We start from the raw sequence: 15,186 nt of genomic DNA, 5'->3' as shown, positions 1-15,186 counted from the left end.
GCTGAGGGGAGGAACCCGCGGGAGGACGCGGCGCCCGGCGCTTCTGCCTCCCCCGTCCCGCCCCGAGCCGGCTCCTCTCGCCGCGTTCTCGGGCCGCCTGTCCGTGTCAGCCGCCGCTGCTCTTCGTCACCCGCCTGGCCGGGCCCGCCGCAGGCCTGAGAGAGGCGGGAAGGATGCCCTGCACACCCCGCCGCTGAGGGAGACTGGGGCCCTGCGCGCCGCGTCTGGCCAGCCCCACCCCAGCCGCTCATCGGCCCTTCGCCTCCAGCGGCACGGAGCTTCCTTCTCCCTTATCCCGCTGTCCCTGGGTTTCCTTTCTCCTGGACTGGGCACGAGCTGCTTCCCCCTCGCCCCCAGCCCGCTCCGCCTCCCAGGCCTCTCTGCCCAGGCCTCCCCGGGTCTCTTCCTCCGCCTGGGCCTTCGGGCTCTTCACCTTCCTTCCTCCCTTTCCTTCCCCTTCCCCTCCCGGAGCCATGTCCTCCGCCGCTCGTTTCGATTCGTCGGACCGCTCCAGCTGGTACGTGGGCCCGGTGTCCCGGGCGGAGGCGCAGACGCGGCTACAAGGGCAGCGGCACGGCATGTTTCTGGTGCGGGACTCGTCCACCTGCCCGGGGGACTACGTCCTCTCGGTGTCTGAGAACTCCCGCGTTTCCCACTACATCATCAACTCCCTGCCCAACCGCCGCTTTAAGATCGGCGACCAGGAGTTCGAGCACCTGCCCGCCCTGCTGGAGTTCTACAAGATCCACTACCTGGACACCACCACCCTCATCGAGCCCGCGCCCAGGTGAGTGCCCCCCGCCCCCACCACACCCACCGCCACCTTTGCTCCGGGTGGCGCGAGGAGGTGAGACCTGTAAAGGTGTCACAGTGCAGCCGAGTAGCTCCGGGAGCCTGGCACTGGATGTAGATGCTATGAATAAATGCTGAGGAAACATTCGTTTTTAACACTGGGCCTTCTTAACGCTCTGGATCTCGCTGACAGTTAAAGTGTTGCTCTTTCAGTCAAATCATCCACGGTGCCTGTGCTGACCTTGTGTGTAAAGGTACCGTGTACCTCTACCATGGGCTATAATTTGCCTTGAAAGAGGGTGTGGTCGTAACAAAGCATGTCACCCTTTTTGTGTTACCCTTTTCTTCTAGTATTGTCTCTCCATTCCAAGGATGGTTAAGAAAGTGGTTCACCAGTCTTTTTCGTGATTGAAGTACAGCCTGTGAGCTTAGTTTGCTGTCTACGGCTGCACCCACACTGATTACAATAGAACTGGCTTTTATGTGATTAGACTGCTTCACCCTGTTAAGTCAGCATTAATACATTCTAGGGCAGCATTTCCCAAACCTCTAGAGTGGCATTTCTGCGCCAAAAAATGTGAAACACTTATTTCTTACAGTTTGGTTATGGCACTGTTCATCTATATCTGCATATACCATACACTTCACTGAGAAATGCTGTTCTAGGAGGATGGGACAATGTGACTTGGCTATGAGCTACTTCTTTGTCCTGGTCCCTGCATGGGACATACCTGCAACATGCATCAGTAAACTGCTTATCAAGAATCCTAGAACATATTCCTTACTTTTAATTAATAAAGCCTTTCTCAGTATCTTTTTTTCAAAGCTTTTGGGCTTCCTGGATAGAATGAAATGAAATAAGAGAAAAGTAGTGACATACTAAAAAAGAAATTCAGATTCACCTCTAAATTCTGCATTTTAATATCTTACTACGTTTTGCAGATTAGCAAGTTCTTAGGAGGAAAGAATAACTTTGAGGTTTATAATCACAATTGAACCTTGGTATAGACCAGTACTTAATGACAGTCAGTCACTTGTCAGAGGTTGACAATAGCTTGTCAAGTTGAAAAACTCAAGTGTTCAAAAGTCTTTCTGAAAAGCTGTCAAGTGATGGGCAGGATGTGACAGAAAGCTCAAGCTTCAGGAACTCTTCAAGCTGCTAGCAGCCTTTTGGGTAGTGATTGTGACTAGAGAGATGGGTAGGTGAAAAAAAATAGCTTTCACCATTGCAGGAATGCTTAAATGGAGCTGCCCAGTGTTATGTGCATGCTTAAACTTGTGGAGAGTTGGGAAGAAAAAAAGTCTTACGCTGAAGCAATCTTCATGCTTATCTCTGTTCTCCAGCGTGGATACTCTTGAACCTTTCTGGATGCAAAAACTTGTTCTTAATCATTTATGGCCATGACTGACTTGGCTTTCTCAAAACACTTGAGAACTTAGAGCTGACTGCACTTGCTCACTTGGTATTTGTTGGGAGTCCTGTGTGAAATGTTCTGTGAACGTTTTAGTACCACCTTATTTCCAGGGTTTTGGTTGCATATTGTTCTCAGCACAGAGACAGATGGGATGTAACCTGCTGTGAATTGACAGGCTTTTTTATAGAGCTACAAATGGGATCGACTACGTGGTTTTTCTTAGCATGATTTTTGTTAAAACTCTTAGAAAAATCAATTATGCAGTTGATGGTGTGAAATTCTGTGCGAAGGAGACTTCCTGCTGCAAGAGGGAGGATGAAAGGTAGCATTTCCAGATTTTTGGTTTTTTAAACTTTTAGTTAATGGACTAGATTGAGAATAAGGGTGGCCAGGTACGTGCTTCAGAACTGTTATGCTAATTCTTACTTCTCCAGCATTTTCCTGGGCACATTGCTCTCAGATGCTTGTGCTTTTGAAAGCTGTTCATTCTTTTAATTTCATAAAGTACAGTGTGAAAGGTGGTTTCTATATAGAGTCCTAAAGTACTTCTAGATCTTGGAGATGACATCTCTGAAACTTTTAAAACAGTTGTAAATGGACCATTTTAAACTTTGTTTGTTTTGTGTTTCTAGTAGGGAGCTCTGACCATCCTCATTGATGTTCCTGAGTTCTTGCTTATGCAGAGCAATTGCTCCCTGAAGGGTTCACTCTCTACCCCTGCTTTGGCTGCAGCGGGGTGTCTGAAAGATGGAATATCTTTCTGTTCAGGGCTTCTGGCATGTCTTGCAAAAATCACAGGGATTTGACTTCCATCATATTTTGCAAGTAGCAAACGAGAATCGAAGTAGGCTAATGACAGGCATTCTTGCCATCATAGCTTAGATAATAAATATCTGCTGTGGCCTATATCCATTAAGGTTTTTTGACAGCTGCTTTGAATAAAATGTATAACATTTATGATGAAAATAGATTGCAGTGAAAGCATTCTCATTTGATGCACAATCTTACATATTACCACAGACAACAAAGTGACTGTATTTGACAAGTGATGGACTTAGTAATAAAAAATTATGTAAATAAAGAGAATATGGTTAATAGGCAGAGGAATATTTCTAGAAGGCTAGCTTTTTTTTTTTCTTAGTCCCTTCTTATCAGTGGATGCAAGTAATTCATACTGTCTTTATGAAGCTGTCATACCATCTTAATTTTGTTCCCTTTTTCCTCTATGGTGCCTCAAGTCTAGCATTTAGTTACTGAATTCTTTAGAAGTGGATGCTGAAGTTAAAAACAGAATAAAATTATTTGGGTGACTTTGGAGGTGGTGGGCTCTTGGGAGAGATTCACAGCTACATTTCTGTATATTACCCTTCCGCTTCAGTCACCCAAATAGTCTTAATTTGGTTTTTTGTATCATTACTCTCATAACTTAAGCTATAGAATTAATTTGAGTCTAAGATCTTCACAACAACCCAGAACAGGTAGATGAAGATTTTGCATTATTTCTCCCAGTTTTCTGCATCCCATGATAGATTATTTTGGATTTCTGGGAAAGCTACTTTGGGTATTTAAGTAATTATTTGAGAGTGTGAGTTACTTATGAAATGCCTCACAGTGCTACCAAGCCAATACTTTTGTCACAAATCCAAGTAAGTCATTCTTCTCTAATTGATGTTCCTACTGCAAACCCGGTACTTAGCTTTGTTACTGGAAATAGAAACCAATAGCTATTACTTTTACCAAATCTTCAGGTATCCAAGTCCACCAATGGGATCTGGATCTGCCCCTGCCATGTCCACTGCAGAAGAAAATGTGGAGTGTGTTCGGACTCTCTATGACTTTCCTGGTAACGATGCCGAGGATCTTCCATTTAAAAAGGGCGAGATACTGGTAATTGTAGAGAAGCCAGAAGAACAGTGGTGGAGTGCCAGAAACAAGGATGGTCGGATTGGGATGATTCCTGTTCCTTATGTAGAAAAGCTAGTCAGATCTTCTCTTGGGAAGCATGGAAACAGGAATTCCAACAGTTACGGTATTCCAGAACCTGCCCATGCTTATGCTCAGCCTCAAACCGCAGCTCCCCTTCCCTCAGTATCCAGTACACCTGGAGCAGTGATCAATCCTCTGCCATCCACACAGAATGGACCAGTCTATGCCAAAGCTATCCAAAAGAGAGTACCCTGTGCTTATGACAAGACTGCGCTGGCATTAGAGGTAAGTTTTTCCTCCAGTCTCAAGAGTTTTCAATTGCCTTGTGGAAGAAGAAACTAAAAATTGTTATAGTGAAGTTGGTGTGGATGACTTCATGTGGAGTCTGCTTATTTATGTCGAGGGACTGAGAAGTTAGGTTACATTCTGAAGAAACATCCACAAGAATTGCTTCATCTGTACCACTTCCTTTGAGAAAAGTGACCTAGTAAGTAACTTTAGGACCTGTACTCTCCCTCCCTTCTTGCTTTTTCAACTGTGCAAATGTTACAAGGATAGCAGTGTACACATGCTGCTGTGTAATAAGTGCTAGTGAGAGGATGGCTTTGCTTCTCCACCTAATCTTGGGGAAGGAAAGAGATGTTTCATTAATCACTGCAGTGTTCCAGGCTAAGAACTGACAGTAGCATCCTCCAGAGAAAGGTAAAGATTGCTGGCTGATACACTTAGTGTTTCTGATCTGCAGCTGTGAGATGCACTTGAAGATCTGGTGCTGAGAGGTGAAATCTGGGCAGGATATATGAGAAATACTCTAGTCCCTTTTACTTTGGTTTTCAAAAGTGGAATTTGAGAAACTTAAGACCTAAACTGGGAGTGAGGAGGTTAGTTGAAGGAGTATAGTGTAACCTCCAAAAGTGCTGGAAGTTCCTGTACTTGGCAATGCTTTTTCTTTTTTTTTTGTTTTTTTTTACAGTAGAGATATCTTGGAAAACTTTATAGCGTTATTCTGTAAATAGTAAAGAATTTATGTTATAGTTCTAGTTTAACTGGAATAAATGATTGATTGGAAGAAATTTTTCAAAGCTATATCCAGAAGACTAAGATTGTTACTTTTGCATTTAGATGATACTGAAGGCTAGTTAACCTGTAATTCAAAAATGTCTCAGCTGGAAAAAGTGAAATTTGAATGTGCTGCAATACTTCCAGGAACAAATGCAAGCAAACAAGCATAGGAAACAACATTTTAGCAAGTAAAATAATAATGGTTTTAAAAATACTTTTGAACTTTTCCTGTTGTTTTTGCTCAGTTACTTTGCAAGTCAAAGCTGATACTTTTGACTGAAATTTGGAAGGTTATATTTGTGACTTCCAATTATTCATAGTGCTCACCCTAATTGTTTTACTCCTGTATTTTTTACTTTACTCCTGTAAGACTTCTACAGGTGGTTATTATTATGGGTTTAACGGTTAAATATGAATCACTGGAATTTCTTTGTCTTGTGAAATCTAGCAGCTTGTTATTTGTGAACAGTGTGTGAAAATTATCACAGAACAAAGTGTAAATTCACTGCCAACTGCACTGTACAGAAGATTCCTGCCAAAACTACTCATGCTTCTGAAAGCAAAGCAAGGCAAGCGATTGATTTTGTTATGTTATCAATGTGTCATGGAATTACTTCAGGGAACTTGAATTGCTGCAGGGTAGCAGAACCACTTGGAAGGCTGGCCCTTACAAGTAGACTTTTCTGACTTGCCCTTTAAATGACCTAGTTAACCCCATCAGTATAACTACTCTAGGATACCAGTAGGGTTAATTCTCTGGCCAACAAATATGTTTGACTTGGTTTGAACCTTCAAATTACTGAAGTTTTGTTTAATTCTCTAATCATTTACTGCCTCGTGGTTTTGTGTCTCTCAACACTGGCATATTTTGTCTTCCCATGCAGTCTGTTTTCTTTGCAAGTGTACCTCATCCACACTGTGGCTTTTCAAGAGGCTTTTCAAGAGGCTTCAGAAGAAGAATTCTGGGAACTGCTCTACATTTTCATTGAAATCAGTGATTACAGCTTCTCCATATCTATCCATGCACAGGGAACTTTACCAGTCTCATTACAGCAGTATTTTTTTGTCACATGGGCTATTCTTAATCATTCAGCTTCTTTTCATGATTTTCCTTTAGTTTGCCAAACACCTGCAGGACCCTGATAAAGTATTTAAAACCAGCCTTGTGAGGGCTCTACACGTTGCTAAATAAACTGAACCATTTGAAACTTCTGGTTTGTAAGGTTATGAGACTGTTTTAGGGAAGAAAGTTAATGGTGTTCTTTCATAAAAATAGTATTTGACAGTTCTCCACCTTAGTATAGGTGTATTCTAAATGGCAGTTCAGCTGTGAGTGTAATTCCATGGTTGCTGATTGTGCAATCTCATTTAAACTGATAAAACAGTATGAAAGCAAAATATCTGCTGGCTCTGGCCTTGTGTGGTCAGCACACACACTACTTAAAAGGAAGAGAGTACCATCTGGAGTAAATAAAGCCATTGCATAGTAATCTGCTCAACTTCCTTTTAAGTGGAGAGATGTCATTCTTCTTGGTTCAGCTTGAAAATGGGACAAGCTCTCTGCTTGCAAGTCCAGTGTTTCTGTTGTACACTATTGTTTACAGAAGCTGATAGAATTTTTCTTTAAGGTAAAAATTTATAGCCTGTTAAAGAGAAGTTTGTTTTGTAAGCAAGGGCTTTTTGGTGGGTTTTTTTAAAATTTCTTACATGAAAAATGTAAACCAAGTGACTATTCTACAGAAAATCTGAAACAAGATCTGATTGGTTGGATAAAGATGAAGGGTTCAACTTGTGAATTTACAAGTGTGACAATTTAAGAGCAACTACAATTTTATTTCTGTAGGATACTAGTTAATAGGGCATTTATTTTTGCTGGGCTAAGTTTATTTAGCATTATATAGAATCACAGAATGGTTTGGGTTGGAAGGGACATTAAAGTTCATTTCATTCCACCCCCCTGCCATGGGCAGGGACACCTTCCACTAGACCAGGTTGCTCCAAGCCCCATCCAATATGGCCTTGAACACTTCCAGGAATGGGCAGTTCACAACCTGTCTGGGTAACAATATTGGTATTATTGAAGTTACTAATGTGTAAGTGTTGACTCAATTCTATTGCGTTATATACTCCACTTTTACTGTCTAAAATAAAAAATTAAATTATAACCTGCTTTTGGGCTAAAATGGTAGTTTTAAGTGTAGATACTATCTCAAAGCTTACAGCTAGAGGTACATGTAATTTTGGGCATCTCCCTGCACCAGGGAATAATTAGTAAAGCCTACAATAAATTACTATTTCTAAAATATACATATGCTCTTGTCTGTTGAGTTACTTTGCCAGTTCAGATTTAATGTTTTTAATGAAATGATTGAAGTCTGTAGTTTCTCACTACAACCAACCTAGTTACTAATGTGTGTAGAATTTTATGGATACTGTATTAAAAAAACCTAAACCACTAAACAAGCAAACTGCAAAATAAAAATTAAAACCACCAAACCCAACCCCTAACTGAATAGCTCAACAGCCCACAACCCAGATCTGTTTCTTTACTTGTGTACTTTCAGCCAAGAAGCTATTTCCTTCCTTTCTGGTGCTGCAGAGGAAGGAGTATGAAGGACAGAGTTAACAGTGTCCTGTGCTTATTGGGACTAGAACTCTGCACCACAGGGTTATGCATTGCTATTCTTCAATCCTGCTAATTACAGTGGGAAAACTAGGAGGTCAATCCTGTGTTCAAAGGACTTACAGGATAGCACTTTAAGAAGGTGATGCATTTTATAAGAGTAAAGACTCTGTGGCACTGTTACTGTGATACAGAGCAGCAAAGTCTACCTGAAAGTTTCTCAGCCTTTAAAAACTTGTAGTAATTCTATAGCCAGTCTGTTAGCAATAGTATGCTAATGAACCCTTGTTTCAAACTGACAAGCTTTAACGAGGACATGAACAACAAATTCCGTATTCACTTATAAAATGGAATGAAATAGAATAAGGAACCAGAAAATGGGAGACCAGCAGCAGCCACCAGGTGTATACCTGTTGTGTTTAAAAAATTATTCTTAAATATGTTACCGATGCTCTAATCAGTGTCATAGTTAATTTTGAAGGCAGTAGCAGTTCTAGAATTCGTCTCCAGACTTAACTTGACGGTGTTATGGAATCAAAGATTCATTTTTTCTTTCTAAACAAGAGTTGCACTATATTTTTAAAAGTTTTTGTACTAGTTATGGCTTTTTATAGACTCGTGCCAGCATTATAATGTTAAGTAGTTTATCTTTTTGTGATGCAGCAATCATACACATGTATGTTTGCTAGTACACAGTTAACCTGTCACTGAAATGTCTTGGTGAAATAAATATCCATCCACCATAATTATATAACTGACTTACAGTATTTCTCTTGAGCTTGTTACAATTAGGTTACAGTTAACTTTTTCCCTCTTCAAAGGAAAGTTGAGACAAGTAGGCCAAAATGTGCTAGCAGTAGAACTTTCTTAATTAGGAAATTAGGCTACTTCTTTCAGTAGACAACAAGCATTGTATTTTTCTTAAGCCAAGGAAACTTAGCCTTGCTGTCTTAAACATTAAAATGCATCTAACCCACAAAGTCTGGATTTTAAGCAATGTATTGATCCTATATTTGTGTAGTGTGAATTGTTGATCAGGGAGCTTTAGTTGCTCTAACTGTGAATTGAAAGTGAACTCTCCAAATTCTGTACAATCATGACACTGGCTTAATCTGAAGGAGACAGGCTTCCACCATGTAAGGAAAAGCAGCACTTTTTTTGATGCTGTAACCCCTACTCTGACAATTTTCCTGGCTCTTGGTGAACTGCAAAGTTCCTTTGTTTTAATGTGTTCCTAGGCAAGACCAGATTAATTGGATCTAGGACTTCCACATTTCTATGTTGCCCTTCAACCTCCTTTCATGTCTCAAGAATGGATGAAGCTTTTCCTCTGAACTGTTTGATTCTCTGGTTTGGGCATCAACTGTGTTCTGGCCCAGAACATCAGAAATGAAGGGTAGTTAAGCTATGCTTTCAGCCTGGTGGTTTCTTGGATCTTCCAATACATAAAGCACCAGCTCCTTCAGCGTCCTTTTGTCCTGTTTGCAGAGTGGCTGAACTCTGCCTCTTCTGTGTAGTTCTTCACCTTGGGGACAATGGGATATCAGGTATTTTCTCAGTGTTGGACCTTGTCTGTTCTTCTCCAGACAGGCAGCTGGTCTGAACAATTGTTTTGGTATTAGTGTTACCAAAGAAGGTGAGCTGTGACACTGATTAGGATAATGACTGAGATTCAACACCCTGTAGATTCCAGAGAGCAATGTTTTCTATAGCACTAACCCAGTGGGCTAAAATTATTTACCATTTTAATGCATTTTTATCTCCTTAAACTTACATTACAGAACTTTGTCAACCATAGAACTATTAACATACAGTTATTGGAATATCTGTAAAACTCATTGAATTGGTTGACTAAAATGGCTTGCAGGAAACCTTTTGCAGAGTATGAATCAGCTTCAAATGGAAGAGAGGTATGAAAGACTCTAGAGTGAATGAAGTAACCTTTCTGACTGGCATGTTCCACAGCTTGTGTTTCCCCAGGGCTTTGAATTCATGTTCTAACAAGGGCATAATGAAGGATGCTATCTAAAATACATTTTGATTTTTATCATTTGGGTGTAACCAAATGGCTGCATTTCAGAAGTATTACTCATTTCAGTAGTGATACTTAATTCGAGTGATGCTGGTGTGCTTCACAACTGAATTAACTTATCTGAGAGATGCTAAGTGCTATCCTGATTTGTAGATAAAGGCCATTAGCTGTCCAGAGTCCTACAGGAAGTTTGTGGCAGAGATGAGAATAGAACCAGGTCTCCTGACTCTGTCCTGTGCTTAATCATAAGACAATCCTTCTGACTGGCTTAAAACAGTCTCTGAAAAAAAGAGTGTGTTAAATAATTTTAGTGGGAGATTGCACCTCAGCTGACCATGTTACAGATGCTTTAAAAGGCATTTACCAAATAATAATAATTACCAAATAATTACTTACTACTTGGGGGAAAAATACATAGAGGGACTAGTTGACCAGATTTTTCTAGACATTTTTGAAATTAAGGTCTTTAAGATAAGATCCATGAGTTACACTATCATGAAATCAAGGTTCCTGTGCCAAAAATCTTATTTCAACATGCTGTTTCATTTAGTCTTCTCAGGGAAACTACATTTTAAAAATTATATAGCACAAGAGGATGTTCAGCAGTTTTCATTTACAAAAAAGCCTTCTCAAAAATAGTAGAAAGGTATTGCAAAGTAGTTTACTATTCCAGTGGTTCTCAGCATAAGGGAGTATGTGTGGAGTAGCTTTTGCCAGCCAGCTCTCTTTAGTGGCAGATGCTGGTGTGCAGCAGCTTTGCCCACCCAGCAGCATAAAAGGCATTTTACATCATTAATCTACAGGGCAGTTTGTTGCAATGCAATAAGAGACGTATTGTAAATATTTTTTTTACTCAGCTGAAGCAAGACTTCCAAACCTATTCACATTGTGAAATCTTTCAGAGCCAAGTTAAAGAATGTCTGTTCTAGAGCTTCAAAATGATAACGGATTGATCTCTACAGCACATGAACAGAATTACATTGTGAGACTCTCAGAAAATGCAGGTCCATGTTTTTGATTAAAAAGATGATTTTTAAGATTAAAGGATTTGAGAATGGGTTTGGTGTATGGTGTGGTAGAAATGCAGCTCCTTATTAGCTTTAAACTGTTGTGATGTTGGCTGCACCTTCTTCAGTTTGGGTCTAGAACTTGGAACTTAGATCTGCCTTCAAGGGTTATTTAAATATAGCAATGTAACACTGAGTATTTATAGATGTTATCAGCCTTTTCCTAAGGAGACATTTGTTAGGTTCCTGTTTTAGGTCATCTTGTTACTATTTAAAGCTTTCTTGAGTGAGAAGTCTGACAAATTGTGCTTTTTAGCAAATACACAATTAAAGCATGCTGCAGCAGACCCTGGAGAGATGAAGACCAGTCTGGTGAATTCAGTGTACATGTAGTGTATCATGGGCAGTGTTTAACTGCTTAATTCTGTGTGCTGGCTTTGTGTTTGAGTTTAGGAACAGCATTAAAAAAAAAAAAAAGTAATATGGTCTCAGTTATATCCTAAGAACTTATGGGAGTTCAGAGGGTTTTCTCCTCTCTCAAAAGCAAAAGATTACAATTGTTCAAGTGTGACAGTCTCAAATATGGGGGGCAGACAGGACACAGACAACCAAAGTAGTGGAGAAAAAGTAGGGAAGGCAGAGCAACACACTTTGCTTAAATGTCTAATTCTATTCTGGTATGCAACATAAGGCTTAAACCTCTAAGAATAGTTTCAAAGTTCAACAAATTTTATTTTAAGAGACATAACATTGAGTGACTGACTGCTAAGGAGCTTATTATAGTATCTTAAATTTCACCTAAGGGTTCTTGCTTCTGACTGATCTTTAAAAGTATTATTACAGTACTGGTGACTGGTTTAAATGGGCTTCAGATCATCTAGTGATATGCCCATCATTTTGTAAACTCAGGGTTTTTTCTTTAACATAAAATATACAGGTCTCACCTGAGAAGTTTAAGGATGTTGGCCAAGGGCCTATCTGCATCTGTTCTGAATTTTAATACTATTTAGATAATGTAGACAAATTGCTTTACATACTGTATCAATGTCTATTTTTTCCTTAAGATTTAAGCTAGTTTCCTTTGAATTTCACAGTAGTAGTTTGGTAACTGAGACACAACTACAAAGAGCTTGGACCTAGTTTGGGAAAGAAACTTACGAACTGTTGGTCATTGGTCACAGGCTGGTTCTACTTTTTGTGAAATTAGTTCTTAGCTGCTAATGTCACTTTTTAAATATTTACTGTAGTTAACACATAGAGTCAAATAAGTAAACAGGAAGGGAGGGGGAAAGTTAGAGAGCTGCTGTAACAGACCGCGTGTTCAGCTCTCCATAAGCACTTCAGGGATAATGAGTATTTAGCTTGTCTTAAATGTTTCTTGTCAGTTTGGATATTTTTCTTTGTGAATTGTCCTAATCCAGATTAAATACAGGTGTTGAACAATAAGAGTATAATTTATCATCATTTGGGCTGTTGTTTCTTGCTTGATCATAGTTTAGACTTTTCTCATTTTTCACTGCCAGACAGGGAGAGACACAGTTATGGTAGGAAAGGCCTGACATGTCATCATTCCTGTTTCAAATGGTTTGACAGGAAGTAGATGTGAAAACCACAAATAAAGCCAGAATCTACATCTACTACTGAAAAAAAAAAAAGTTTGAGATTGCCTTTCCCCACTTTGGAAGTGTACCGTTGTTTTAGAAATTACAGAAGGTTCTTAGACTGTGATCATCAGAATTAGATCTTCAAGTAATGGTTTGTTTGCCTTAGGAATCTCTCTTTGAAAAACTACATTTCTTTTAAGTCAGCTGCTGCTAAAACCAGGACCAGTACTGTGCTCTTTTGAATGAATGTTGTGACTCATTGCTGATGGTAGCTTTACTGATGTGAATTTATATCTAGGCTAAAGATACTGTTGCATGAAGCTGTAAGCTTACCTAGAAAAAGAGGTGTAGTTCAGTAATCTTTATAAATATATGTGTAATTAAGAGTCTAAGAAAGAGCGCAGACAACATTATTATGTTTAGCAACAAAGTGTTGGTATTCAGTAAAAGTAGTTTTTCAATTGAACTTTCTGCCAAGAAGAGGGCAAGATTTCTTTCCCTATGATAGGCTTGTATGTGTTGTTCTTCATTTGATTTGTATTTGTATCAGAAGTGAGATTCCCATGTGTGATAAGGATTTTTCTTGTTTCTAATTACGCAGGTTGGAGATATTGTGAAGGTTACGAGGATGAATATAAACGGTCAGTGGGAAGGAGAAGTCAACGGTCGAAAAGGGCTCTTCCCTTTCACGCATGTCAAAATATTTGACCCTCAAAACCCAGATGAGAACGAATGACTCCCTCTGCCCAATTTACACTGCTGCTTCATTTTCCTGGCTATCATTAGCATTGTTTGAGGTGGGATGATGACTTAATGGCACATTGCTAGCATTGCCCATTTTCCAGCTTGCTGCAGTTTGACAGTTCTTTTAATATACATTTGGAATACATACAACTGAAGTCACTGCCTGACCTTCAGACCATAGTTGTGTCATCCAGAATTTAGTTTCACTTGTAAAACTGTTGGGCCTTAAGCTGGAGAAGACTGAACCGGAATATAGCAGAGAGGTATGGGAAAAAAACCTTTCCTGTTGAGACTTCCGTGGACTTTTTCTGGTTTGTTTAGTAGGAAGAGCCCTAATCTTAGATCAAACATGCAACTTGTGCATTACTGTCCAACAAAAAGCAACAACAAAAATGCAATTTTAGAACTGAAGAAGATTTAGTTTTAAAATGACCTGTCCTAAGGTAGTACATTTAAAATGATGGTTTCTTTAAAGGACAATAATTGGAGCTTATGTATTCTAAGCAGTTGTATTAGACACTGCTCTTTTCTGTTAACTTTTAAGCTTGTTGTTGACCTTCCTGAAACAGTGTGTGTTAAATGCAAATAACCATTGATTGAGCTGCATTTAAGCTGAGGCATTTATTTATAAGGAAACCTAGGAGGCATTGATACTTGTAACTTGGTTTTGACATATTTAATGCATTTCTGTTAATTTTTGCAAGCACTAACTGTAGAAAGTGAGCTTTAAGGGGAAACACTTATGGCCTGGTCTACCTACAGCTCTTCTGCAGTGTTGAAAGTGTAGTTTTACTAGTACAGAAGTGCTTGTCATCAAGCTGTTACTTGGTAGACAGATCAGATTGCCATGGTGAGGAGAGGTAGGAGTGGGACAGAGGAACTTGGTAAATACCGATAAAATCCTCTTATTTAAACATTTAAAGACCTTTTATATCCATTTCTCTGTAGGCTCCCTGCTCTCTCCAAAGTTTCCTAGCATGCCAGCCCCAGCTCATCAAAAGCTCCTTTTCAAACACAGTACCTTTTTACCAGGATGTCTGTGTTGCTGTGCTTCTCTTCCAGAGCTGCTTTCATTCTTCTTTTTTTCCCTTTCTTTCTTTTTTCTTGCTTATATCCCAAGTCCTCTGCATGCTGGCATCTTTTTTTTTTTACCCTTCCTAAGGCATTGGCTCTGGTTTAGATAGGACCCAGGTCCCTCCCCCTCCCAACATCCTCTAGAAAATGGTTAATTGGAGTCAGCTGCCTGGGTTCCCCGATGTGGTAAGTTAATGCTCAGGCTGAAGGAGGCCACAAAGGTGTCTGTTATTAGTATAGCTTCTTCCCTCTTTCTGTACCTAAGCTCTCCTGCTGTAATTGTACTCCAGCAGGGAACTCATGGCTGCGCCTGGGTGAGTGCAGTTCATGCCATGCGGGTGCTCAGCCTGAGCCTGAGTGCAGGATCTGAAAGGGTAGGTACAGTGGAATCCTGTGCCACCTTCTTCAAATATGTGTTGTAGGTGAACTGGAATGCTCTTTTCAAAATGATGGAACACTGAATTAACAGAATACATGTCTGCAAAGATGCAACTACAAAACCTCCCTTTTCAGGACAGCCTGGTTAAGGCAGATGTCCGATAGGGAAGCTGGCAGGAAAACAGCAGCTCCCATTTTCCAGCTTTTGCAGGCTGTTGGTTGTAGCAAAATGAGAAACTTCAAACACTTGCAGAATGTCATCAGCTGTTATAAATGTCTAATGATATAAACATTGTCTTAAATTCCAGCATGTTTTCTTGTTGATTTGTGTTGCTTGATCCTAATAAAGTACATTGTTAGTAGTTCATGTGGAAGTGCCATGAGATCCTTAGTTGGAAGGCACTGAAGAACTGCAGAAATGGCATTTGCAAGCAGACACTTAAAATGCCAGGTTTTAAAGAAGTCTCTCCATTCATCTATTAACGTTTTCTGTAGTATTGATCAAGTGGCTGACAGTCTAGAAGTTCTT

General features: G+C 39.9%; 1 protein-coding gene across 2 annotated transcripts; it reads left to right on the top strand.

Annotated features, from left to right (window-relative positions):
- CRKL (CRK like proto-oncogene, adaptor protein) lies at positions 1-15,019 on the top strand. Of its 2 annotated transcripts, none has more exons than XM_069030656.1 (3): positions 1-787; positions 3,956-4,418; positions 13,063-15,019. In XM_069030656.1, exons 1-3 carry the CDS (start codon positions 474-476, stop codon positions 13,195-13,197), a joined length of 912 nt encoding a protein of 303 aa, XP_068886757.1. In that variant the 5' UTR covers positions 1-473; the 3' UTR covers positions 13,198-15,019. The 2 variants fall into 2 exon arrangements, with proteins under 2 accessions (XP_068886757.1, XP_068886758.1); XM_069030657.1 differs by lacking the exon at positions 13,063-15,019 and adding an exon at positions 6,080-8,207.
- The last annotated feature ends 167 nt before the right edge of the window (positions 15,020-15,186 follow it).

Source organism: Aphelocoma coerulescens, chromosome 15, assembly GCF_041296385.1.
Source record: "Aphelocoma coerulescens isolate FSJ_1873_10779 chromosome 15, UR_Acoe_1.0, whole genome shotgun sequence".
In the NCBI taxonomy this organism is placed as follows: domain Eukaryota; kingdom Metazoa; phylum Chordata; class Aves; order Passeriformes; family Corvidae; genus Aphelocoma; species Aphelocoma coerulescens.
The sequence above is the reverse complement of the archived record's forward strand: the minus strand, read 5'-3'. Positions and strand labels throughout refer to the sequence as shown.